This window comes from Taudactylus pleione, unplaced genomic scaffold (assembly GCF_031769625.1).
Source record: "Taudactylus pleione unplaced genomic scaffold, aTauple2 ptg000093l, whole genome shotgun sequence".
NCBI classification, from domain to species: Eukaryota; Metazoa; Chordata; class Amphibia; order Anura; family Myobatrachidae; genus Taudactylus; species Taudactylus pleione.
The window spans coordinates 4,199,411-4,224,621 of NW_028284495.1; the positions used below are offsets into that span (position 1 = coordinate 4,199,411).

Here is a 25,211-nt window from a genome sequence, read left to right on the forward strand (position 1 = left end):
GTGGTGTAAGAATCGGGGACATCGGCCTGAACCCCCCAAAAAAGATACAGAAACATTGGGGATCAATATAGTAGTGTCCAATTAGTCTTAATAAAAACTGTTTGGGGTACTTAAGTTGGGACAATTAGCGTCTTTGCACAAGTGGTGAAGATTGGCATAAAGCAGTATTGTTTGGAGAAAATAAGTATTCCTGCCAAATTTGGGTTACCTGAAAATAGATACAATCATCTCTATAGTGAAGCTTAAAAAAAAAAGTGAAATTCCTCCGTCATAAAAGCACCTGCAATCCCAAAAACGCTTGGCCTCTTCTTAGGGCACCCACAAAACCTTATTTCGCTTAGTTTTTGAATTTGTCCTCCCACTTTGCCTCCAAAATGAAAGTACTTTTTTGGGGTGTTAATTTTTTTTCTGGAATTTTTTGACGCAGTTGTCCTTTGGGGGTCTGTTCCAAGGGTTCTGAGAGGTTTCCGCACCTTTGCACCCCAAAATAAAAATGTTTCAGTTCTTTTCTCCTTCTATTCAGAGGCAAATCTTTTTTGCCTGTTATATTGCATTGACTTTCCGCGTACGCGAAAAGTGGGTGGAATTGAATACGGAGATAAGTTTCCGACAGGCGAAAAGATGCAATCGGCGATACTTTTTTGTGGATCTCTGCTTTTCGCTTCTAATTGAATATGGACCATAGTGGGTACACACGTCATGATTTCGATGACATGTTGGCCCGATCTTTTGGATTGGGCAAAATATCGTAAGTGTGTACCCAGCTGTAGACTATAATACACAGTCGGCAGATATCAAATAGAACCTGAATTTGAATGGTTGTCTTTTTTTAACTTTTTTGTTTATACTATTGATTTAATACCAATATTTGTAAAATAAATGATTTATAAGTCACATAATTCTTCTTCAGGGTCCATATGGGATCCACAGGGATACCATCGGGGTGTTTGTGGTTGGAGAGATCCGGGCACCAAACAGTCAAAGCTTTAGCTCCCAGGATGCACAAGTCCTCCTCTACATATACCTCGCCTTAGCCACAGGCAGACAGTTTTTCGTTTGGTGCCGGCAGTACCGGTCGCACCTTTAGACAGGGGGACTGCTTCGGCAGTCCCAAGCTTTATTTTTAGGAGCTTGTTTATTTTCTTTTTTTCAGAGCAAGCAGCAAGACGTCCTAATGGGCGCCTGAGCTACTGCTCCATCTATCCCTGCCGGTGCCGCAACACCGGTGAGCAGTCCAGTGATTACGGCAGGCACCAGCGGGGCTTGGCTAGCCGCTCCTCTGGATCCCAGGGCTGCAGCTGGACAAACGGGGAATACGGGTAAGGCGATTTCCCGCTCCGGTTGTGGAGACCAGCCGAAGGAAGCTGTAGTGGGGCGGGTGGTTCATCCACACCTCCACCAGACCACCGGGGCAGTTAAGTCTGGCGTCGGGGACCATATTGAGGTCAGCGGGACCCGGCGATTGATACAGCAGTGGGGATGTAAGCTCTTCCCTGGCAGCCACTCCCCCAGCCCAGAGTTCGATCCCTCACAAGAGGCTTCCCGCTTCTGAGCTGCTTCTCCTACTCACCTTCCTCCCTATATGAGACAGTCAGCAGCCATTAATCAGGGCTTTTCTGAACCTACAGGTCTCTGGAGATTCGGGTCCAGTTTCCCTGTATACCTCTCCCTGGGGCCAGGTTATACAGCGCACAAATCCTACCAGCCTTTTGAGGCTTGAGTAGTTGATTTTGTTAGCGCAAGGCCCTTGCCTGTACACGGACCTACCTCGTCTGTCTTTGACAGCGTGGCTCTTGAGTCATCCCTCTTAAGGGCCAAGGGTTTCTCTCGCTCTGTGGTCCAGACTCAGGGCGCGTGAGCCTTCCCCAGCCCGCATCTATTACAGACTTTGACACTCTTAATTTCAATTTTCAATGGCGCTCCCCCAGAGGCTATGACCCTGCAGTTTTTAGGGTCTCCTGGATGCTTGGCTTTCTCCAGGCTGGGTTGGACCTCAGCCTCAGCCTGGCCTCCCTTAGATTTCAGGTTTCAGTCTGGTTCCAGTGAAGGATCGCTCCCCTGTCTGATGTTAGAACATTCTTTCAGGGTGTTCTCCGCCTTCAACCTCCTTTTGTCCCTCCGGTATTCCGTGGGATTTGTCCTTGGCGCTCCGGGCTCTACAGGCTTCTAAGTTTGAACCTCTGGATTCTTTAGATCTCAAGTGGCTGACGGCAAAGATGCTCTTTCTCCTCGCTATCTCCTCTGCCCACAGGGTATCTGATTTGGAAGCGCTCTCCTGTCGCTCCCCCTTCTTGATCTTTCATCCGAACAGAGCTGTCCTCCATACCCGGGCTGGTTACCTTCCCAAAGTAGTATCCTGGTTCCATTTGACTGAAGAGATTGTGATTCCGGCCTACCAGTCCTCAGATCTTTCTGCAGGTGAAGCCTCCTTGGATGTGGTTCGTGTTCCTTGGATCTACGTGGATCGTACAAATCAGATTCTCCCTTTGTATTGTATGGCTTTCACAAGCGAGGCTGGCCAGCTAACAAACAGACTCTGGCTTGATTGCTCTGAATGACAATCTCTCAGGCCTACACGCAAGCTAATGTTCCTGTTCCAAACAGGGTTACAGCACATTCTACTCGGTCTGTGGGACCTTCGTGGGTGGTTCGATGTGGCGCTTCTGCTGAACAATTGTGCAAGGCAGCCGCGTGGTTTTCCGTCCACACTTTTCTCAGGTTCTACGCCTTTGATACCTTTTGCCTCTCAGGATGCTTCCTTTGGACGTCGGATTCTCCTTTCTGCACAGGAGCATCCCCACCCTTAGGGGACACTGCTATGGGACATACCCATGATATCACTGTGGATCCCCTATGGATCCTGAAGAAGAAATTAAGAGTTATGGTAGACTTTTGGTAACTATTTCTACGAAATCGATAGGATCCACAGAATGCCCACCCTGATACACCAGGCCTCATTGGGTATTTTTTTCTTTTGATCACTGATTCCTTCATCTACTGGGAGCGTGTCTTGAGTGTACTGTTCTTCCTTCTCCTCTTTCCTGCTCCTGCCTTGGGCTTGTTTACAAAACTATCTGCCTGTGGCTGGGGGGCAGGGTATAGGTGGAGGACAACTGGTGCATCCTGGGAGCTAAAGCGTTGACCGTTTGGTGCCCAGATCTCTCCAACCACACACACCACCATGGTATCCCTGTGGATCCTATGGACTTAGAATAAATATAGTTAACCAAAGGTGAGTCTACCATAACTCTTAATTTAACATTTTGTAAGGTCTTTAGAAATAAAATTTTTCAAAATTACTGTACAGCAAAGGAGTAGTTATTCAAAGTCCTGAAATAATCACTTTATAATGATAATTACAACATAAGAAAAATGTGCAGACGACAGGTGCACTTTGGGCCTGATTCATTACGGATCGCTATTGCGATCGCAGCTGTGATTACGCACGCAGTTCTGCTGCGAATATATGCTAATGTTTGCAACCGCTCAGCCGACATAGAGACGCCCACTATCCCTTTCTCACATCTGTAATACCTCACAGTCCTGCATATACATCGGTAACATCAGACCCTCATGCAGAATTACATCATGACCTTCCTCAGAAATTGCAAATCTCGTCGCATGCAGTGAGTACTCATGCTGCATATGCCATCGCAGTGGCTAATTTATGCACGCCCATGCAACGGCATTCAAACGGACAGGCACGCCTGCGTTTCTCCGAACACTCCCCGTCCCGTCACTCACTCTGCGATGGCTTTCTGTCTGCGTTCGTGATCGCAATGCTGTCCTGCGCACTGTGGTGCAGGCGCAGTACGCCCCATCGGCTGATCTACGGATGCGGTTGCAATTGCGATCCATGCTAAATCAGGCCCTTTATGTGGTATACCACGGTTGGGTAGTATGTGGCTTTCCTAGAGTTGTGGAATCATAAGTCCAAGCTCTCAATGCTAGCCTTTGCTGGGACTTGTAGTTCCATTGAAGAGCCACAGGTGATCTACCTCTGTTATAAATTACTCTTTTAAACTCAAATAAAAAAACTCCTAAAGAAAATGTTGGTTTGTAATTAGCGAAGAAGTAATGAGAATTCTGTGTCTGAAGGAACAAAGAAGAGGAGATGGATATTCGAGGTGCTGTTGATGCTGCTGTCCCTACAAACATTATTGCAGCCAAAGCTGCAGAGGTTCGTGCTAACAAAGTGAACTGGCAGTCATATCTCCAGTAAGTGTATGGTACCTTTTCTCTATTGCTTCCATATTGTTTAAACCTATACTCTGCTGACTGACTAGAGGCAGGATCTGTTTCTGAGAGTTTTATTTTTTATTTTTTTTTCTATTGGTTCTGCTTTAGTAACTACAGGTTGAGTCTCCCATATCCAAATATTCCGAAATACGGAATATTTTTAGTATGACTGAGATAGTGAAACCTTTGATTTTTGATGGTTCAATGTACACAAACTTTGTTTAATGCACAAAATTATTAAACTAAAGTATAAAATGGCCTATAGGCTGTGTGTATAAGGTGTATATGACATATAAATAAATTTCATGTATCTATACAAACTTTGTTTGAGCCACAAAATTATTGAAAATATTGTATAAACAACTTCAGGCTGTGTGTATAAGGTGTATATGAATCATAAATGCATTCTGTGTTTAGATTTGGGCCCTATTCCTAAGACATTTCAATATGGTATGCAATTATTCCAAAATACGGAATATTCCGATATCCAAAATACCCTTGGTCCCAAGCATTTTGGATATGGGAGACTCAACCTGTACTACAAAAGTTCTGCAGTGTAAGGCTATGTACAGTATACACTGGCATTAAGTATGTCTGTATGTACTCTTTTTCTTTTCTGGCAGTATAACAGATAAGTGACAGACATTTGTATGATGAGCATTGATTTCTTTTAAGCTGCCGATCAGGTAAGCAATACAGACTTACTGATCGGCCGCTAGATGAGGTATATTTAGTAATGATCGAGTTTTTAGAAGTGAAGTTGCTGCATATAGCAACCAATCAGATTCTAGCTAATATCATCTAGAACAGGGGTGGCCAACCAGTCAGAGGCAAAGAGACAAAATATATCTGTAGTCTAGGTAATAAGCCGATAGCAGCGTGCAAATATGGGACGTGGCTTAGCTGTCACAAGGCCACGCCCCATTTCTGTGCACACGCCTTTGGTATGACGTTTGCAGGAGCATGATCTTGTGTTTTGGTCCAGGACATTACATCACAGTTTAGGCACTCCTGGGGGGACTAAGGGTTAGGCACTCCCCGGGAGGGTTAGGTCTAGGCTAGGGCAAGGGGGGGTTAGGGCTAGGCAGCCCCCCCCCGGGAGGGTAAGGTTTAGGGTGCAGGGAAGGGGGGGTATAGGAACCACGGAGGGGGGACTTAGGCTTGGGCATCTTAGGGTTAAGCACCCCCAAGGGAGGGTTAGGGGGAGGAGAGAGGGGAGGGTTAAACATACTTACGAGCCGGCATTGGGATTTTCATCTGTCGGGCTTCTCTCATCGGGATTTGAACCGGCGGCTTGTATGCCATCTGTATTTCGTACCCAACCCGTCAGATCATATATATGTATGTGTGTAAATGCTACTCTTTAGGCTTCTAGCACTGAAGATCCACACAAACCTCAGTTTTGTAAATCTGTGTCATGTACATGTAATTTACTGTTTTGGATATCATAAGCATTTGGGTGTTTTCTTCTAATTTTTGCATATTGCTGCTTTTTGCTATTTTACGGAGTGAAACCTCTGTTTTAAGACTTGAGTTTTTAGTCTGATTTAGGCTTAATGTTCCAAGTATGTTTAATTACAGCAAATTATAAAAATAAAATAAAAAGGTAAACATGCCTTTGTAAAAATAGCACATCTGCAATACTTTGTTCAGAAATTACTTTAAGTTGTAATTTATAATTCTTTCTCTTAGTGCAAAAATTTCTTATATGTGGTTACTGCTTATATGCTTTAACTGCTAACAAAAAAAATCAGTGCGTGAGGTGAACTTAAAATACGCCTTCAGATAAACTATTCCCTAGATCAGGGTCTCACGAGGTGGCCATACAAGGACCGGTATTTTAAACTGAAACTTTAAAAACCTTTATGTATAATTTTAGTGATTTTATCCAATTTTGTCTTGACAAAAGAGCATAGGTGCTCTGAAACGTTGACATCTACCCATACAGCTTGCTGTGATTATTTGCATTACTAGCCCCGGAGTTCCGTCCATTATTTTTGTTTATCTATGAGTCCACCTCTGGAGAGGCACCCGGGTGTAGTATGATATTTTCCTGAGTGCCGGTCCTCGATTGATATATATATCAATTATAAAAAAATTTTTTTTCTTTAGATGATTTATCTCCATTTTCCCCACTCCACAGTATATTTAACCGTTTTGCTTTTTAAACATTTTTTATATATTTATTTTTTGTTCTTCTTTTTTGCTGTTTCCAGCCGAGCTGCTCCTCAGTGCTTTTTTTTTACATTTATTTTAAAGAGGTGTCTGGTGCAATAACTTGTAAAGGGAAGTAGCCTAAATCCCGACGGCTGAAGCCCGACAAGGGACTTAAGATAGGCATCTAAATACGTATGCCTATCTTAATCCTGACGCTGGAACACAAACTGATGGCTGCCCGAATGAGGTAAGTCCGGGACATCCTTAGTGTCAGTAGGGGGGGGTTAGGTTTATGTTATACAACGGGGTTAGCGTTATATTTTAGGGGGGGAGGTAAGGGTTAGGCACACCTAGGAGGGAGGGAGGGTTAGGGTTACGCACCACTTTGGAGGGGGGGAGGGTTAGGTTTAGGCACGAAGGGGGGAGACTTAGGTTTAGGCACTAACAGGGAGGGTTAGGGGGTGGGGAGGGTTAGGCTACATGAAGGGAGGATTAAGGGGGGGAAGGAGGGAGGGTAAGTATACTTACCCGACCATCTGGATGCCGCTGTTGGTATTGTGACAGGAGGCATCCCGGCAGCCGGCATTACATACCATTCCCTTGTAACATAACAGACGCCCATCTCTGTAATTGCATATGTTTTCTACATGGACAGCATGGTTTGCTAAGATTTTTTAAACCAACTGGATCCACTGCAGGGTCTAAGCTCAAAATAGAACATTTGCTAAAGGTTGGTTTGAGCTTCTAAAAAGAACTCTGACCCTGATGCTTTCAAAACCCCTATACCAAAGTAGTGTTCACTCTAGCTCCGGCGGCAGGCAGGGTGCCGGAGCTAGAGAGGGCAACTTTGTGCGCACGGGCGAAAAGGGGGCGTGGCCATAAAAGGGGGTGTGTCTATAAGACGCGTCCCCTTTTTCATCATACTTGGGGGCATGCCCGGCACTTACGGACATGCCGGGCAGCCCCCAAGCGCTGCAGACAGGTAGAACAGATGCCGGGCGCATGCGCCCGGCGTCTATTCTCCGGCGGTGACCGGGTCACCGCACATTTCTCCACCCGCGGGACACTGCGTCCCGCGGGTGAAGACTGCACCCGCAGCCTGTGAGGGCAGGGTGCTTTTTGCCCTCCTTCTGCGGGAACGCTAGCCTAGCGGGAACGCTACCAAAGTAAGACCACAGCAAACCCGCTAGAGTTTAAAAGCCTGCATAGATCACTAGCAAACAAAATTTTTAAATTTTAATAATATTTTTTGAAAATCTGAATATTTGTTAATAAAATTGTGGATTCAGTTTGAAAAATATATTCTTGACCTAAATTAAATACATTTATTTTTTTGACAATTTCACATAAATTTGAAGAAAAATAATTGACCATTTAAGTGGTTAGCATAAGGGACCATGTAAAAACTAATTGAGGGAGACATTATGACGTTATTACAGTGGTGAAGAACACGATTCATTTATTAATGTAAAGCTTTGTTTTGCCCGCAACATTGAATCCTGTTTTCTGTGTTATTAATAATGAAAGCTTAATCCTCTGCCTGTATGAGGCTTATGTGCCTGGCATCACCTGAAATAGCCACATGTCTAGGATCACAGAAAATATGTTTAATGAACCCTGTTTTCAACAAGATGAGGGAACCGAATGTTCCTCTCTATTAGATGTGGTCACCTGAATATTTCTGCCCCTTGTGGAACAATCTGACCTAATTAGATGTCATTGTTTGCTAGACTTTATAATCTGGCCTGTTCAATGGACTCAGAAAGTGTGTGGAAGGTTTGGTGGATAAATGTCTTGCCTATCTTATTACTAGAAAAGGTATTTAAAGTAAATGTGTGCATCTGAATTCTTCAGTTTCTGATTAATTTGGATAATTTGGATCCTTTATAGCTGACCGCTGCTAATGCTCTTCACTTTCTCTCTGCAACACAACTATTCATGTTTCTTGCTGATACTCGAGAAGAGAAAGTGACTAGAATATTCAGGGCCGCAGGCAGTGAGTTATATACTGTATATGGTGTATATAGTTAGAAGTAAATAGCAGATAGTACAGTGGTTTCAGAGAACGTAATGTTGTGGCCTTTGTTGCATCCTATAAATTACTATAGATTACAAGGAGACTCAGGGCATTACACAGAAGCATATAAACTTGCAGTTCTGTATGACGAGAGTAATCAGCATCAAGCCATAAGATCCGTCTTTGTTGGGTGGGCTAATCTTAATAGAAATAACACCTCTTACCTTTCATGGCTGCGGTTTTAATAAAAAGTAATTTTACAGTGATTATAATTAATGTTTAGATAAGGAGAACTTGTTAATCTGAAGTCAATGTATGTAACTTTTATACAAAAGCAGTATGTGTTATGCAAATTGGTAAACTCTGATCACACAACCAATATAAATTGTATCGCTTCATTGTTTGAAGGTGGACATTATGTTTTCCAAGTTTGGAACCAAAACTGTACTTTTGAAAATGGTACTGTAGATCCTTACAACTAGCCTCAAGCCATTCTAGTTATTCCTCATCGCTGTGCACCTGTTAACAGGTGTGCAGGGCAGATACTGATTACCAGGTCCAGGTTTGACTGGGGGGGGTCTGGGTTAGCTATTTTGCTGTATGAATTCACCAACACCCTTGGCACAAGTATCTACTTTGGCACATGTGTACTTGGCCACACCCCCTCTAGCAATGGGTCCTGCCTACTAACTACCAATTACTGATGGATGATTGGAGATTCTGGATCGATATGAGATTGTTACCTGTGTATCTGCGTGATTATCCTTAATCCTTTTTTATGTCATATCACTAATTTGCGGATTCTTACCAGAGACCCTCTTCAGTCACAGAAAGCAGCTGAACACATCTCTAACAGGGCAATTATCGTTGCAGCCCATATAATGCGTTGTATCGACTGGAAATTGGACCAAGATCAGGCTAGGGTCTAAGGGGTAAATGTAATAGCCGGGAACTTGCAGACATCGTTGAGATCCTAGCGAGTGTGCCCGTTGCTTAAAGTGGGAATCATTTAAAAGGCAAAACCAACCTGGTTTAAATGGTTGACACTTTAAAACATTGGGCAGACTCTTCGGGATCATGCCCGATGCCTGCAAATGGTATACTATTATATTTATCCATAAATAGCAATATTACTGATTTAGTTATATTTTATATCCATACCTACTACCAGTTAGACACCCCTTTTATTTGGCTCTCTGCTGACTTGAGTCTTGTCATTACCAAGGCTTTACAAAATGTGGTTTTGAGAGTTTGCACAACCTATTATATATTCATGAAGAGAAAGAAAAACTGGTGCGCTAATCACTCAGGTGTTGTCTAATATAGAGACTTGCTGCTGACACAGAGGGATACCTGCAAACCACCCTCAAAAAGGAACAAAAAAATACAAATAAGGTACCTGCGCTAATCACTATATAAAAACATAGGCTGTGAAAATTATAAATATATTATTATTTTATTAAACATATGAAAAAATTTAATGCAGTTCAACTCTAAAAACATATATAAACATTACACATAGAATGAAAAAAAGAAATTGAATGTTACATTAATAATCTAAGCACATACAGTTTTCAATATATCATAGGAAAAAAGATAGAGTTTAAAACATCTATGTAGAAGCCTTGATGGTAATCAGCATATGTTGCTAATGGCAACCAGAATTATATCAATCTGTAAAGTAGGTGTAGTCACTCTGTTGAAACCTGATATAGGGTATAGTGACTCCCTAAATTACGGAGCCGTGGAGCTAACAAAATCTTGGTATGGTGAATATAATAGCGGGGGGTCTCCAGACCAAAACCCGCAGTCCAGTATCTCACCTGTCCCAGTGGACTCAAAGCTCCAAAGACTCCCTAGAAACCAACTGCTCCTGCGACTCCCAGACAAATAGAAACAAGTAGGTGTGATGTTGGTCCCTGTGACCAGCGCAGCTCGGCGGCTAACTGTGGGACTGTGCGTAGCTCCAATGACTCACAAGCAGGGAAATCGTACAGGATGGTGAGCCGTTCGCGCCTCAGCGACTCCCGATCAGGACGCAAGGGGTGAAGGCTGGACAGTCTGCTCTGTGATGAATACCCCCGTCCAGCGGAGGCAACAGATAGCAGAAATGATGGTCCGCACAAACAGGCTCAACAATGTCCGTCAGTGTGTCTCAGCAACACTGGTGGGTAATAAATATGCAGGTAGTGCAAATCACCAAACAATGGTTCCACAAATGGAATACAGCAGTGTAGTTGGTCAAGAGTTGAAAAGCAGTCCAGAGAACACCTTGACATGTTTCTACCCTCTAGCAGGGGAACAATTTTTTTGAACTACAAACGATTTTTGCATATTCCCTTACGGAAAATCGTTGAGTTGGTCAGTCTGACTAAACTACAAATGTGAACGCGCATGAACGATATTCATTCATCGTTTTAACTCAGAAAGTGAACGATTTTTTCAACGATTGAACGATAAACGATATCGTTATCGATAATCATTCAAAAAATCGTTGTGTGTGTGTATGCACCTTTAAAGATTACTTGGTGAAAACAGATGCCTCTAGCTATCACAACACCCCTATTAGCCATTTTCTAACCGGCAAGATAGGATGTGTTAGATGCACATGCACTACGTGCAATTTTAAAAGATGATACATTTTACCATCCACTTTCAGGAAAAAGATGCACTATAAATTTTAAATTAAGGTGCAACTCTAAATACACAATTTACCAAATTATCTGCCCATGTGGACTCTCCTATATAGACGGAGCGTGTGTTTAAAGAACGCATGGCGGCTCACAGATCATCAACTAGAGCCTTCCTGGTCAGTGGTCACCGTGATCAACCAGTAGCGCGACATTTCTGCTCAGTGTCGCATCCTTTGTCCACCCTGCACTACAGAATGATAGATCACATTCCCTTGTCTATCAGGGGTGGAGACGGAGATTTAAAATTGAAGCAATTGGAAAGTAGGTGGATTTTTCGTTTAGGTACTCTTTTGCCCAAGGGCCTTAATGACCACCTTGGATTATACAATTTTTTATAAGAGCACTTGATTATTTTGTAGCTTAAGATATATCGTAGTTAACTGAGTATACAATATAATATGGTCCTTGTCTGTAATATTTTCCTATTATTATTAGTATCTTTAGTGCTTGAAATTTTTTTTTGTCTTATATACATATCATCTAAAGCACAGGTTCTCTAACTCGGTCCTCAGGACCCCAAACAAGTGCATATTTTCCATTTCTCCTCACAGAATCACAAGAGAAATAATTACTCCACCTGTGGATCTTTTAAAATGGGTCAGTGTGCACTTGCTGGATGACCTGGAAAATGGGACCTGTGTGGGGTCCTGAGGACTGAGTTTGAGAACCTCTGATCTAATGGCTTTGATATTGTAATTGGGTCTAGTTTAGTCTGTAAGGTTTGTTCGTGTATATGTGATATAGATTAGGTATGTGTAGTTAGTTCGATGACTATATGTGACTAGGACCCATATGTATGCCTTATGAGTATTCTATAGTGAGAATGGCAGTGTCATGTATAGTTATGTTATATATATATGTATATATTGCATCTATCCGGTTATTAATGTGATATTTACTACATGTATCTATTTTCTAATATTGCATTGAATTATACACTTGAGACTAATTAGGGCCGGTTGTGGAGGCACTGAAACGTTGTTACCTGTATATGGAGTACTATTAAAGATTGTGCTTGATGTTCTCGAGTGCCGCGTCCCCTGCTGTTATATATTTTCCTGCTACGAGGGCATCGGGTCCAGGTATCTGGTTATTGGGAGATAGAATATATTTTGAGTCTCCCATATCCAAAATGCTTGGGACCAGGTGTATTTTGGATATCGGAATATTCCGTATTTTGGACTAATTACTTACCATAATGAGATACCTTGGGAATGGGACCCAAATATACACACAGAATGCATTTATGTATTATATACACCTTATACACAGCCTGAAGGTAATTTTATACAATATTATTAATAATTTTGTGCATCAAAAAAAGTTTGTGTACATACATGAAATTAATTGAGGCTTCATCTAGAAAGTATACGCACAGCCTGAAGGTTCTTTTACACTATATTTTTTATAATTTTGGTCTTGTACATCAAACCAGCAGAAAGCAAAGGTTTCACTTTCCTAATCATGCTAAAAATATTCCGTATTTTGGAATATATGGATATGGGAGACTCAATATATGGATATGGGAGACTCAACCTATGTGTGTGTGTGTGTATATATGTGTGTGTGTATATGTGTATATATATATATATATATATATATATATATATATATATTTTTTTTAGAAAGATAACTATGGTGTGTATGGTATGTGGAGCATTATTACATGTAGCACCTCTTAGAGCACACATAGTAACATAACCTTTCTCAATACATCATACACTTCACACTGTTCTTGCTGTTACAGGATTTGTATGTTTTTGTATGTAAGTATGTCTTACACAGAGCTACATCATTTCAGGGGTCAGATGATTTCCGGTGAGGACTGTGAATTTATCTTACGGTTTGAAAATTCCAATTCTGAGGAGAAGAAGACAATACTAACCAAAGAAGGCAATACGGTAAGCTACAATTTCACAAATTTTTCTGTTTTGCTAGAATTAATGCCATATTATAGAGGGGATCTACTGAAGATTGATCTTGCAAAAATATTGATACACATTATTTGTATTTTAATTTACTTGGTAAGTTATTTACATGGCGATTTCCAAATTACATAAAGTGTGAAACTAAATAGACCTGTAAATACCCACATTACAAAATGCTCCTCCCAAATTACAGTTATCACAAGATCACTGTTAGCACTGATGTCTCATTGTTAAATATAAAACAGAGAATCTATGAAAAATATTGTTCAAAAACAATTCCATTCAGATTGAAAAAGGAAAAAACAAAAACAAGGCCAGCCCTGTAATACTAGTGATATTTTCCATTCTATCCAATACTGGTGTATTAAAATTCATTGTAAAACTTTAGCCTATATCAGCAGGCCAGTGCTATTTAATTGAATGAACAAGTAGCATACACCCTCCGCGATCCTAAACCAGTCTGTGGCAGCCTGGACTAGTTTCCACTATAAAGGGACCATTGAAATGTCTGGGGGAAAATCTCAAATTTTTAAAACATTGCTGGTAATATCATGTTTTCAGTAGTAGTAGTAGTAGCAGTAGTAGTAACAGCTGCTAGAGCTGTATTTCCAAATATATTTACCTTATGATTCTAAATAAGGATGTTATCCATTTATCATTTCACCCCTGCCCTACAGTATTTTAGACTTTGATGTAGAATTGTGATTCTCTGTCATCTTGGTATTTTATATAGTACATTTATAGTCCTAGAAATGTGTGACCTATGGGCTTGATTCAGACATGTATGCTTACCCGATGGTCAGTGTACCTCTCCAATGGTGAGTGGTTTGCACATGTGTAGAATAGGTCCTGTGATCTCGTCCGCAATCCCTCCCAAGTGTTTAGGGGGCATTCCTGGGCTGTGTTCCTGGAAACGGGCGCATGTCGCCTCCATTTTCCATAGAGACAAGTCCAGGGTCTGCATAGTTGGATGCAGATTTCCTGGCCTCACAGCTGCCAGGACCCGGCCAGGCTGCGATAAGCTTCTGCTACCGCAGCCTAGCCAAAGTGGCAAATGCTACGACCTCGGTCGCAGCGCAGGGATCGCAGATGCAGCAAGGAGGTGTCTGTTTCCTACAGACACCTCCTGCTGCATTTGAATTTTAGATGGACGGAATTGTACAGCTGCTTGTGGGCAGCTCTGTAATTCCTGACCTTCTCTGAATCAGGCACTATGGGCCTCATTTATCAACGAGTGTATCACTCAAAACTAGTGATACATTTCACTTTTTATGATAAATGGTGCTACAGCCAATCAGCTCTCAACTGTTAGAAAAATGACAGTTGGGAGCTGATTGGCTGGAGAACCATTTATCATAAAAAGTTAAATTTATCACTAGTTTTGAGTGATACACTCGTTGATAAATGAGGCTTATAAAGTCATATGTCTGCTAACTCTGAACATTGACCATCATTTTTATATGTTTATCTTATTAGTTTGGATGTTCTTAATATGTAAATAATTCATGTACATATACATTTGGCATTTTTGTACCTTTTATTTATAATATCTGTAATATTTGTGTTTTTTTTTGTTTTTTTTTATAGTGTGCTAAAACCTTCATCAACCTGATGACTCACATTTCCAAGGAGCAAACTGTACAGTACATTTTAACAATGGTGGATGATATGCTTCAGGTAAGTTATATGGAATGTCCAGCTACAGACGCTCCCTAAATTATGGCAGGTGTTGGTTGCAGTAGACGGATATCCCCTATAGTTGCATGTTAGCCTGATAGGTCTGCTCAGGTGCCACCAACACTTGACCATTGCCCGCTAGTCACCAAATTCCCAGGGTGGGCAACAAGATCTCTACTGAGCTCTGTAACTATTTATAACTATTATTATTATTACACTTTATTCATAGGGCGCCACAAGTGATCCACCGCACCGTACAAAGGGGAAACAACAAAACAGTACAATGAAATAAACAATGCAAAGCAGTACACACATAAATAAGTAATTCTACATAACTCTACACAGACCTGAAGCCTGTACCGATAGGCTTGGGGACAGCTAACGGGTTTCGAGTCACTGAAGAAGGTGCAAGCCAAAGACAAAGAAGGGGCAGAAAGACCACAGAGAAGTGTAGAATGTAGCTTGTGAGCAGGAGTAGATGTAGATGAGACAGAAGGAAGTAGGGCTCTGCTCATATGAGCTTACATACTAAATACCTTGCAGTATTCTAGAAGAGGCCACACTGTTTTGGGTCCTGTTGGCTTATAGTAAGTGGCCTTCTATTGCCCAGCCTCAATGTTGATTAATATATTGTTTAGGGCAATCTCCATGCTGCCATTTCTCCAAATTTGCAATAATCAGCCGTGACTAGCATAGGAGATTAATTTGGACAAGATATTGGACTCTAGTGCTTCTGGGTGTTTTGTATACGCCTAAAAGCATGTTGTATGCCAAATATCTATCCGCCTAAGTGTGAGAGGTAAAGCATTACTTAGATGTGGAAAGTCAGATATTGATCAGTAGATTCATTGCAATAGTAATTTGCAACCATGGTTCATATTTCACTATTTCTTTAATATCTATATAACAATAGTAAGTGCTGATAAAAATGTAATCATGTTGGACCAAATGTGTACAGCATGTGCCAGTAGATATTACAGTCCAGACTAAAAAAAAAAAATCAAACAACCCTCCTCCGCCTGGATCCTCTGTGTGCATTAGCTGTATCTTTCCCTGCCAGCTGTGCCCATACACAGTGTCTACTCAACATGTGTTCTCCTTGACACAGGCTAAGCAATACACACAAGAGATGTCACCCTGGGGTGAAAAAGTAAAGTGACCCCCCCCGCCCCCCCCCCCCCCCCCCCAAAAAAAAAGTGTTCTTTCATCTGTTGGGATTATCTCTCTATGCTACATAAAGCTTCCCAGCATGCATGGATCTGGACATGAGATTTGGTTGTCTAAAATGCCCTTGAATTTAGACTAGCCCTTCTCTGTCACAGTGACCTCAGTCAGCTGTGTTTATTTAAAAAAATGCCGCATGTGTACATTACTTTATTTAGTCTGATACACTAGACTAATAACTGTTTTTTAGTTGCTGACGGTTAGAGAACATAGTTGCTCATCGTGGTATTAATTAAGCCACAGTGAGATTTAATTAACTCATAATGCGTGTTGTTAGAATGGAGATAGCCTGTGATTGTGGATTAATGAATCCAAATAAAACCTTGCGTCGTTATTCTGGAGGCCAATGGAATCCGTTAATTTGCTTATGCTTTTGGTATTTACATAAAAAATTATTCATTCATATTATTGATGACACAGTGCATTTACTTCTTTCCTCTTATCTATTTGACTAATGACAACATTTTAATCCATCTGTAAGCCAGTGAGTGGAAATAAATTTCTAATTTAGTTGATTGATGTTCTTTGATAATGAGGTTTGTTTGCTTTTTTTCTTAAAAGTGCAACTTTTAGCAAGCGTTACTAATGTCCTACACAGTAAAGGCATTTAATGAGTGAAAGGACAGCAACATTATTTATGGAAATGTATCCTATTAAATTAATAAATTAGTAAATGTAAACTGAAAAATTACATTTGTGTGCATATATTATACAGAGCTTTCGCAATGCAATTTTAGCCAGATTGGAAGTCTGAAGGATGGTCTGTATGAGATTGTGTTGTGGAGAGAAGGAAAAACAAAAGTTTATATGCACACAAATCTTATAGAGAATTCTGTCAAAATGTTGATCATGTAAAATGATTATTTTTTATTCAAGTGGATTTATCAGATCTGTATGAATTACCTATGCACATTTTTCCCATTGTTAAGATTACTTATTGCGGAACGGAGAGAGTGTCTGTTTATTTTACCACTCATTCTATAGGTTCATCACTAAGCCACCATCCCTCATTTGTTCATCACTGCAATCAGGTATTAATTTACCAAGATGAGAGTGTCAGTGGCAATAGTTAATGTTGTTGTTTTGTTGGTGGTGTATATTGTTTCTTTCTTAAACACTTGGAAATATTTAAATAGTCATTTAACTTGAAAACAACATGTAGTTAATATGACAAAAAGATTTCCCTCCAATCCGCCATGGCACCCATTAAAATGGGTCTCTTAATAATAAGTCTGTTCGCCCTTTGCACTGTAACTTGGATTGTTCAAAAGTTTGTTTTATTTTTACTTTGCTCCCTACTTGAAATCAGCCCGTGTCCAGCTCTACAACAGTAATATGCCAGTATTTCATCATGAGCATCAGTATTAGTAGTACAAGTGCAAGTTACGTTACCTTATTTCTTTACAATCTGCCAATAAAAGTGTATATATGCAACAAAGAATAAGGTCTGCGCAGTGTTATTAAAATTAAATTATGTATAAAAATCTTTTTTTGTTTTCCGCTATTAAAAATAATTTCCTGCTGCAGTCCAAATAGAAATATCAATTAAGTAATGTGAATAGACAGTCATTAATTAAGATCATTTGGATGGTGAATGTGCAAACATTCAATTAGTAATGCTGATCATCCTCATCCTAATTATTGCATATTGTTGCCCCAGCACCCGCAACAGGCACAACTGCTGCCAGGCTTACATATGTATGCATACATGTCTACCTCAATTGCAATTCTGTAAATGCTACATTATTGTACTCAGCCTATTCTTGCTTGCCTGCCTCTCCAGTCATAAGGCATTGTAAGTGTAATGTCCCCCATACACCAGTGATGGATTGCCGCGATGCTGCATTCCTGCAATGCTAGGTTGGAGGATTGGTGAAGTCCCACATGTTTGATTTCACTGATTTGCCGATCACAATTCAAATATGATCATGATTTGCAAATTGGTAATTTCACCGATCCTCCCACGGATTGCGGAACATCGGTGGCCGCCAGCCGGCTTTTCCGATTCCATTGCAGGATCCGGCAAGCCGTCGCCTAGTGTATGGAGGCCTTAAGATACCACTAAATCTGTACGGACATGCGTTTACGCAGTTTTTGATGTACATGCACAATACAAAAATTCATATTTTATGGTGATAAAACAGATGTAAGTCCAAATCTGCATGAATCCCCGAGTGTACATTTTTTTTCATGCGGGAGAAAATTGGAGACACACATACTGTACACATACTTTTCTTCTTCAGGGTCCATAGGGGGATCCACAGGGATACCATGGGATGTGTGTTAAGCTTTAGCTCCCAAGATGCATCTGTCTTCCTCCACATATACCCCGCCTCCAGCCACAGGCAGACCGTTTTTCGTTTGGTGCTGGACAGGATCAGTCGCTCCCTTGATAACAGGCGGACTGCTTTAGCAGTCCCAAGCATTTAATTTTATGAGTTCTTTTATTTTACTACAGAGGAAGCAGCGCTAAGCGTCCTAATGGACGCCTGTGCTGCTGCTCCATCTACCTCCGCCGGCGCCGTAACACCGGATAACCGGTCCATTGCTTTCGGCACGCGACAATGGGGCTTGGCTAGCAGCGCCACTGGGGACCCCGGACTGCAGCCAGGCAGCGTAGATGCAGATAAGTGGCAGTCCTTACCTCCGGCGGTGGAGACCTGCCGGAGAGGGCGCTGCAGTGGGATTGATTGGTTTGTCCGCTCCCCCACTAGATCACCAGGGCAAGTTAGACTGGCGCTGGGAACTGTGGCGGCATCCATTTTTTTTACGAGACCAGCGCACCCAGGGGTTTAATGCAGCACTTGGGAGATAGGCTCTCCCTTGGCAGCCCCCCAGACGGCGATTCCTCATTAAGAGCTTTCCCGCTTCTGGGCTGCTCCTCCTCCTACCCTCCTCTCTATATGAGACGGGCAGTAACCATTATTCAGTGCTCTGCTGAAGCTGCTGGTCTCAGGAGGTTTGGGTCCAGTCTCCCTGTATACCTCTCCCCAGGGGCAAGGTTATACAGTGCTCAAATCCTACCAACCTATGTGCTTGTGTAGTTGATTCAGAGTCCATTGTAATTCTATTTATTTGCATTGTATGTGACTTGTGCTAGCTCTGCTATGGTGATACACTAACTTTCTGACTATCAGTTATTCATATCGCTGCTGTTTCTTCTTAACCCTCAACTACCAGAAGTGCAGGGGTTCAATAGTACTTCACATGTACTTGTACTTGTGAAGGCTGTCGCTTTGCATTGTTAGCTTTACACTTATTGTGTGCTATTTACTGCCTATGTCTTCTGACTATAAGGATAAATAGGAGGCTGAGGCCCATGTGCTGATTACATGCAAATCCTGTCTTGCTGGCTTGTTCCTTCAGGATTCTATACAGAATGGTTCGTGTACTAATTGTTATAGATTTACTCACCAGTCCACATTAGAAAAAACAGTTTGTGCATGTGAATCAGCGCTCCCTATGTAAGCATGTGTACCAAAACCCAAGTGAATAATTCAATACACTTAGTAAAGGAACCAGTGGAGAAAAAAAATCAGAATAAATATTTCCACATTACATAGTCCTGTTTTATGTCCTTCTTCTTTGATAGTCAGGAAGTCCTATAAAAATATTCATCCCAATGATGTCCGGTATCCTTACTCTGAAACAACAAGCGTGTCTCCAATATATGCAGCCAGCAAAAACATGGGGGAACACAACAACAGAAATAGGCAATAGTGCAGAGACCTTTGGTAAAATTTCAGGTTTTAATTGCACATTGCACTTACAAGATATAGACGTATATAACAGCATAACGGTACTCAGTGGCAAAGCAGCAACACATCACTTGTCCTCTTATAGTCCCCACAATGATATTATGAGATGGTGGTGATAGCACAGACCCGGACTCTGTTTCCCCTGTACATGACAATAAAAGGTTACGATAACCACATGAGCCAAACATTACCAGCCCCGGTATATGAGCCACCCTGGGCAGGCCCGTTAAGAGTCGCACAGGGCCCCGGTAAAAAGGTGGCGTGGCCTAATCGCAGGAGGCGTGACCACGCCTCCCCTTAGGTAAAAAGAAAAAAACACCCAGTTTTGCAGCGCCGCGAAGCTGGCAAGGAGGGGGCGCATTGAGCCCCCTCCGCCCGGCACATAACCAGTGGAGGGCGCGATCAGCTTGATCGCTTCCCCCACAGGCATATTGTAGGAGACTGCTGTGGCTGCTTCTTAGCAGCCGCGAGCAGTCTCCAGGGCAGCCCAGCACACAGCAGTGTGATGTAAGAGGGCGGAGCAGTTCCGGACCCGGGCCCCCGCCGGGCACCACCAGCTAGCCCGGATCCGGGTAATTTGTACACGCCCCCCCCCCTTTTCGGTACCCCTGACCCTGGGTGTCCACCTTATCCCAGGTTATGACGCAGCTAGTGGATCATTTATCAACTCCCATGTTGCCTCCTACCATGGGATACCCACAGCTGTTACAACCTTATAATGCCTGTACTCCCTATGCAGTCTCCTTGGATGGATGTTTATGCCCATCAGAATATGGCTCAAACGTCTGCCGCCTCTCGGCAAAAGTTACAGGCGGGCAGACCATTAGCCACCTAAGCACATAGGCGTACTGTATTGTCCTCTCAGTCCATCCAGCTTTCGGATTTTTACGCATCATCTGAGGAGGCAGATGACGCACAAGGTTCTCTCTCCGAGTCGCTCTCGGGTGAGGAGCACCGTCATTCAACAGGGGATGTTACTGCTTTAGTAAAGGCGGTTAAGTCAATCCTGAATATAGAGGATAATGAACTGCCTCTAAACCTAAAACCCTGTTTTAATGTCAGAAGGTGGTTAAGGTTGAATTCCCCCAATCAGAACAGCTCACTGAGCTCATGGGAGAAGCTTGGGGTACTCCTGGCAAGCGATTCCAGGTCCCAAAGAGACTAGCATCTTTCTACCCTCTCCCTACTAAGAAGTGTACTAAGTGGGAAGTCCCTCCCACTGTTGATTCGCATGTGGCATGCTTAATTATAAACACTACTCTGTCATTAACGTCTACATCCTCCCTTAAGGAAACCACGGATAGAAAGCTAGAAACTTGTCTTAAGTCAGTCTACTCGCTTTCTGGCGCTATCACTAGGACAGCTATGGCTGCGGCCTGGGTGGCTAAGACTATCGAAGAATGGGCAGGGGCACTGGAAGAGAGCCTGCCATCAGACGCTACCAGGGAACAACTGGCCTATATCTCCCATATTCAGGAATGGCCTCTTATTTGGGAGAAGCTGCATTGGATACTGGACTCCTTGCCTCTCGGGCATCTGCGGCTTCGGTACTAGTGCGCCGGGTCCTTTGGCTACGGTCCTGGAAGGCGCACCTGAGATGCAAGAAGGCACACTAATCCCTTCCCTTCTCTGGAGACAGGCTGTTCAGAGAAGAATTGGACAAGATTGTGGCTGCGGTGGCAGCCTCTAAATCTGCATTTCTGCCATCAGCAACTGCCTCTAAGCATAGGCTATTCTCTTCTCGTTCCTTTCGCCCTCAGGGTAAAGCAAGAGGACAGTCTTTTCCCAGACAGTCTAAGACCACCAAGCCGCGAGTCAAGCAGCCTTGGTCGGCCAGATGTCCAGCTTCTAACCTTGACAACAAACCTTCCACCTGATGGGGCGGGCCTCCTCCTGGGGGATCCCAGGGTGGGAGGCTGACTTCTTCAATATGCCGACTCTTGGCGTCAAGCAACAGATGCCTGGGTCCGAGAAGTGGTCTCCCAGAGGTACCCCCTCACTTTCTTGAGGCGTCCTCCCCAGCAATTTTTTTTGTACAGGTCCTCCTTCAGTCCCGATCAAGGCCCTGGCCATTCACTCCCTATTGCGTTCAGGGGTGATAATACCTGTTCCTTTGGCTCAGAGAGGAATAGGTTTTTATTCCACTCTCTTCTAGATTCAGAAGGTGAATGGGTCTCATCGGCCTATTCTGAATCTCAGATCCCTCAACAGGTTTATCAGAGTGCCCAAGTTCCATATGGAAACTCTACAATCAATTGTCCTGGCAATGGAGCCTGGGGAATTCATGGTTTCTCTGGACATTCAGGATGCATACCTGCATGGACCTATTACTCCAACCCACCAGCGGTTCCATTACCAGTTTCGGGCACTACCTTTTGGTCTGGTAACAGTCCCTTGGGTCTTTACCAAAATAATGGCGGTTATGGCGGCACACCTCAGACGCCAGGGAATCAGAATTCTGCCATACCTAGATTACCTCCTAATCTTGGCAGTCTCACTGTTTGTGTTAAAATGCCATCTCCAGCTGACCGTGGGCTGTCTGCAAACACATTGCTGGATCATCAATTGGAAAAAGTCCTCCCTATCTCCGACACAGCGGATGATACATCTGGGGGCACACCTGGATTCTCGAATACAGAGGATCTTTATGCCAGCAGACAAGATTTTGACACTACACTTGTGTGTGTGTGCAGCTTGCTCCTCAATCTGAGGGTTTCCATTCACTCAGGAATGCTGGTCCTGGGGTCCATGATGTCCACCTTCGATATGGTGAAATAGGCCCAGTTCCACTCCAGGCCTCTGCAGCAACTGATTCTGTCCCGGTGGAATGGACAGTATCATCTGATCCAGTCCCAGATGATCCTCCTCTCTCCGGAGGTTCAGCTTTCCCTCTTATGGTGGCTACAGACGTCCCATCTGGACAAGGGTTGCCCCTTCTGAATTCCAGATTGGGAACTTCTCACGACAGATGCCAGCCTTCGTGGATGGGGTACAGTAGTCGGTCATCATTCCTTTCAGGGACGGTGGACAACTCTGGAAAGTCACCTGCCCATAAACATTCTGGATCTTCGAGCAGTGTACAGAGCACTCACTCAGGTGCAGGATCTCTTCCACGGCAGGCCAGTCCAGATCCAGTCCGACAACGCAACTGCGGTAGCGTACCTCAACCATCAGGGAGGCACGTGAAATCGGGCAGCCATGTGGGAAGTAGCAAATGTTCTGGTCTGGGCCGTAGGTCATCTCCCAGCAATCTTGGCAGTGTTCATTCCAGGAGTCCTCAACTGGGATTTGGACTTCCTAAGCCATCACGACATACATGCCAGAGAATGGGCTCTCCACCTGGAGGTCTTTCAACTACTGGTGGACAAATGGGGCCTGCCAGATATAGACCTCATGGCCTGACGTTGCCACCACAAGGTCCCCAGGTACAGGTCCAGGACCAGAGACCCCTCAGCCGCCTTCGTGGGCAGTATGGTGGGATTTCATTCTCACATACCTCTTTCCTCCGATCTGCCTCCTCCCGACGGTTCTTTGAAAGTTCAAGCAAGAAGGCGGCATGGTGATACTTCTGGCCCCGGGCCTGGCCCAGGCGACATTGGTTCACCGACCTACGGAGTCTCTCCCTAGACACTCCATTTCCACTTCCTCTACGGCAGGACCTGTTGACACAGGGCTCTTGACTGCACCCGGACCTACCTCGTCTGTCTTTGACGGCGTGGCTCTTGAGTCTTCCCTCTTAAGAGCCAAAGGTTTCTCTCACTCTGTGGTCCAGACGATCCTCAGGGCATGTAAGCCTGCCTCAGCATGCATCTATTACAGAGTTTGGCACTCTTACTTTCATTGGTGCTCCCTCAGAGACCCCACAGTTTTTAGGGTCTCCCGGGTGTTTGGTTTTCTCCAGGTTGGGTTAGACCTTGGTCTTCGCCTGGCCTCCCTTAGAGTTCAGGTTTCTGCTCTGTCAATCTGGTTCCAGCGAAGGATTGCTCCCCTGCCTGATCTCAGGACATTCTTTCTTTCTGGGTGTCCTCCGCATTCAACCTCCTTTTGTCCCTCTGGTGGCTCCGTGTCATGGCCAGGGTATTTCAGCATGGCGCTAGGCGGGTGTTACCTGTGAGGTCGTTGTGGTGCGGGCTGTCTGGTGGCGGAGCTGGTGTCTGGCGGGGGGCTTTGGCTGCGCGCATTGTTGTGCGGCCCTGTTGTCACTCTGCGCTGGTGGGGCCTGGCGGCGTCTCCGTTCCATTTGGCATGGGCGCCGCCATCTTGCCTTCTGGCCATGTGATGCGGCTGGCCAATCCTGGTGAGTCACATGTTCCCTCCAGCCAGTAACAGCACGGCATGGGGTATTAAGGAAGGGTCAGTGCCTTCCTTCTTTGCCAGTGCAACGTGTATCTCAGCCTAGCTGAGAGGGAGTTCTCTGTGCTTTCCTGTTCCTGTGAATTCGCTGTCTGCCAGTCTGCCTGTCAGCTCCTAGCTCCCACTGGACTACCCCGCTTCCTCCATCACCCTTGCCCATACCTGAGTGCCTGAGCCTGCTGACATCCTGCGCTTCAGTTCACTACCTGTATACCTGGCTTGTTTATTTTCAGTTCACTACCTGCAAACCTGGCTTGATTATTTTCAGTTTCACTACCTGCACACCTGGACAGCTCTAATTGTTTCTACTTGGACATTAACCCTTTTACTCCCACCACAGAACTCTTGTGCACATTATATATTCCTGGACTTTTATTTACTGCCATTATATGTCTACTCAAGCACTTATTAAAAATTCTAGTTTTATTTTTAAATCTGCTTCTGTGATCGCTCCTGCTACCACCCCGGGTCCACAAACAACCCAGAACATCACACTCCGTGGGATTTGTCCTTTGGTTCTAAGGGCTTACAGGCTCCTCCATTTCAACCTCTGGACTCAGTAGACATCAAGTGGCTGACTGCAAAGACGCTCTTTCTCTTCGCTATTTACTCTGCCCGCAGGGTATCTGATTTAGCAGCGCTATCCTGTCGCTCCCCATTTTTGATCTTTCATCCGGATAGAGCTGTCCTCCGTACGAGGGCTGGGTTTACCTCCCTAAAGTGGTATTCCGGTTCCATTTGAATGAAGAGATTGTTCCGGCTTTCCAGTCCTCGAATCTTTCTGCAGGTGAAGCTTCCTTTGATGTGGTTCGTGCTCTTCGGATCTACATGGATCGTACTAATTCCTTGAGGAAATCAGATTCTCTTTTTGTGTTGTATGGCTTTCACAAGCGAGGCTGGCCAGCAAACAGACTCTGGCTCGATGGCTTCAAATGATAATCTACACGCCCACCATTACGCACCTGGCCTCAATGGGTTTTTACTTGATCACTGATTCCTTCATCTTCTGGGAGAGTGTTTCTTGAGAGTAATGTTCTTCCTTCTCTTTCCTGCTCCTGCTTTGGGCTTGTTTAACTGTCTGTCTGTGGCTGGGGCGGGGTATATATGGAGGAGGACCGATGCATCCTGGGAGCTAAATCTTAACTGTTTGGTGTGTGGATCACTC

General features: G+C 43.7%; 1 protein-coding gene across 1 annotated transcript in view; it reads left to right on the forward strand.

Annotated features, from left to right (window-relative positions):
• ATP6V1H (ATPase H+ transporting V1 subunit H) overlaps positions 1–25,211 on the forward strand; it is a 146,352-nt gene that overhangs the window by 4,121 nt on the left and 117,020 nt on the right. The window contains exons 4-6 of the mRNA XM_088469540.1: positions 4,099–4,218; positions 12,908–13,007; positions 14,622–14,711. Of these exons, the coding sequence (XP_088325666.1) occupies positions 4,115–4,218; positions 12,908–13,007; positions 14,622–14,711 (294 nt within the window). The 5' untranslated portion in view covers positions 4,099–4,114. The remainder of the gene's footprint in view (positions 1–4,098; positions 4,219–12,907; positions 13,008–14,621; positions 14,712–25,211) is intronic.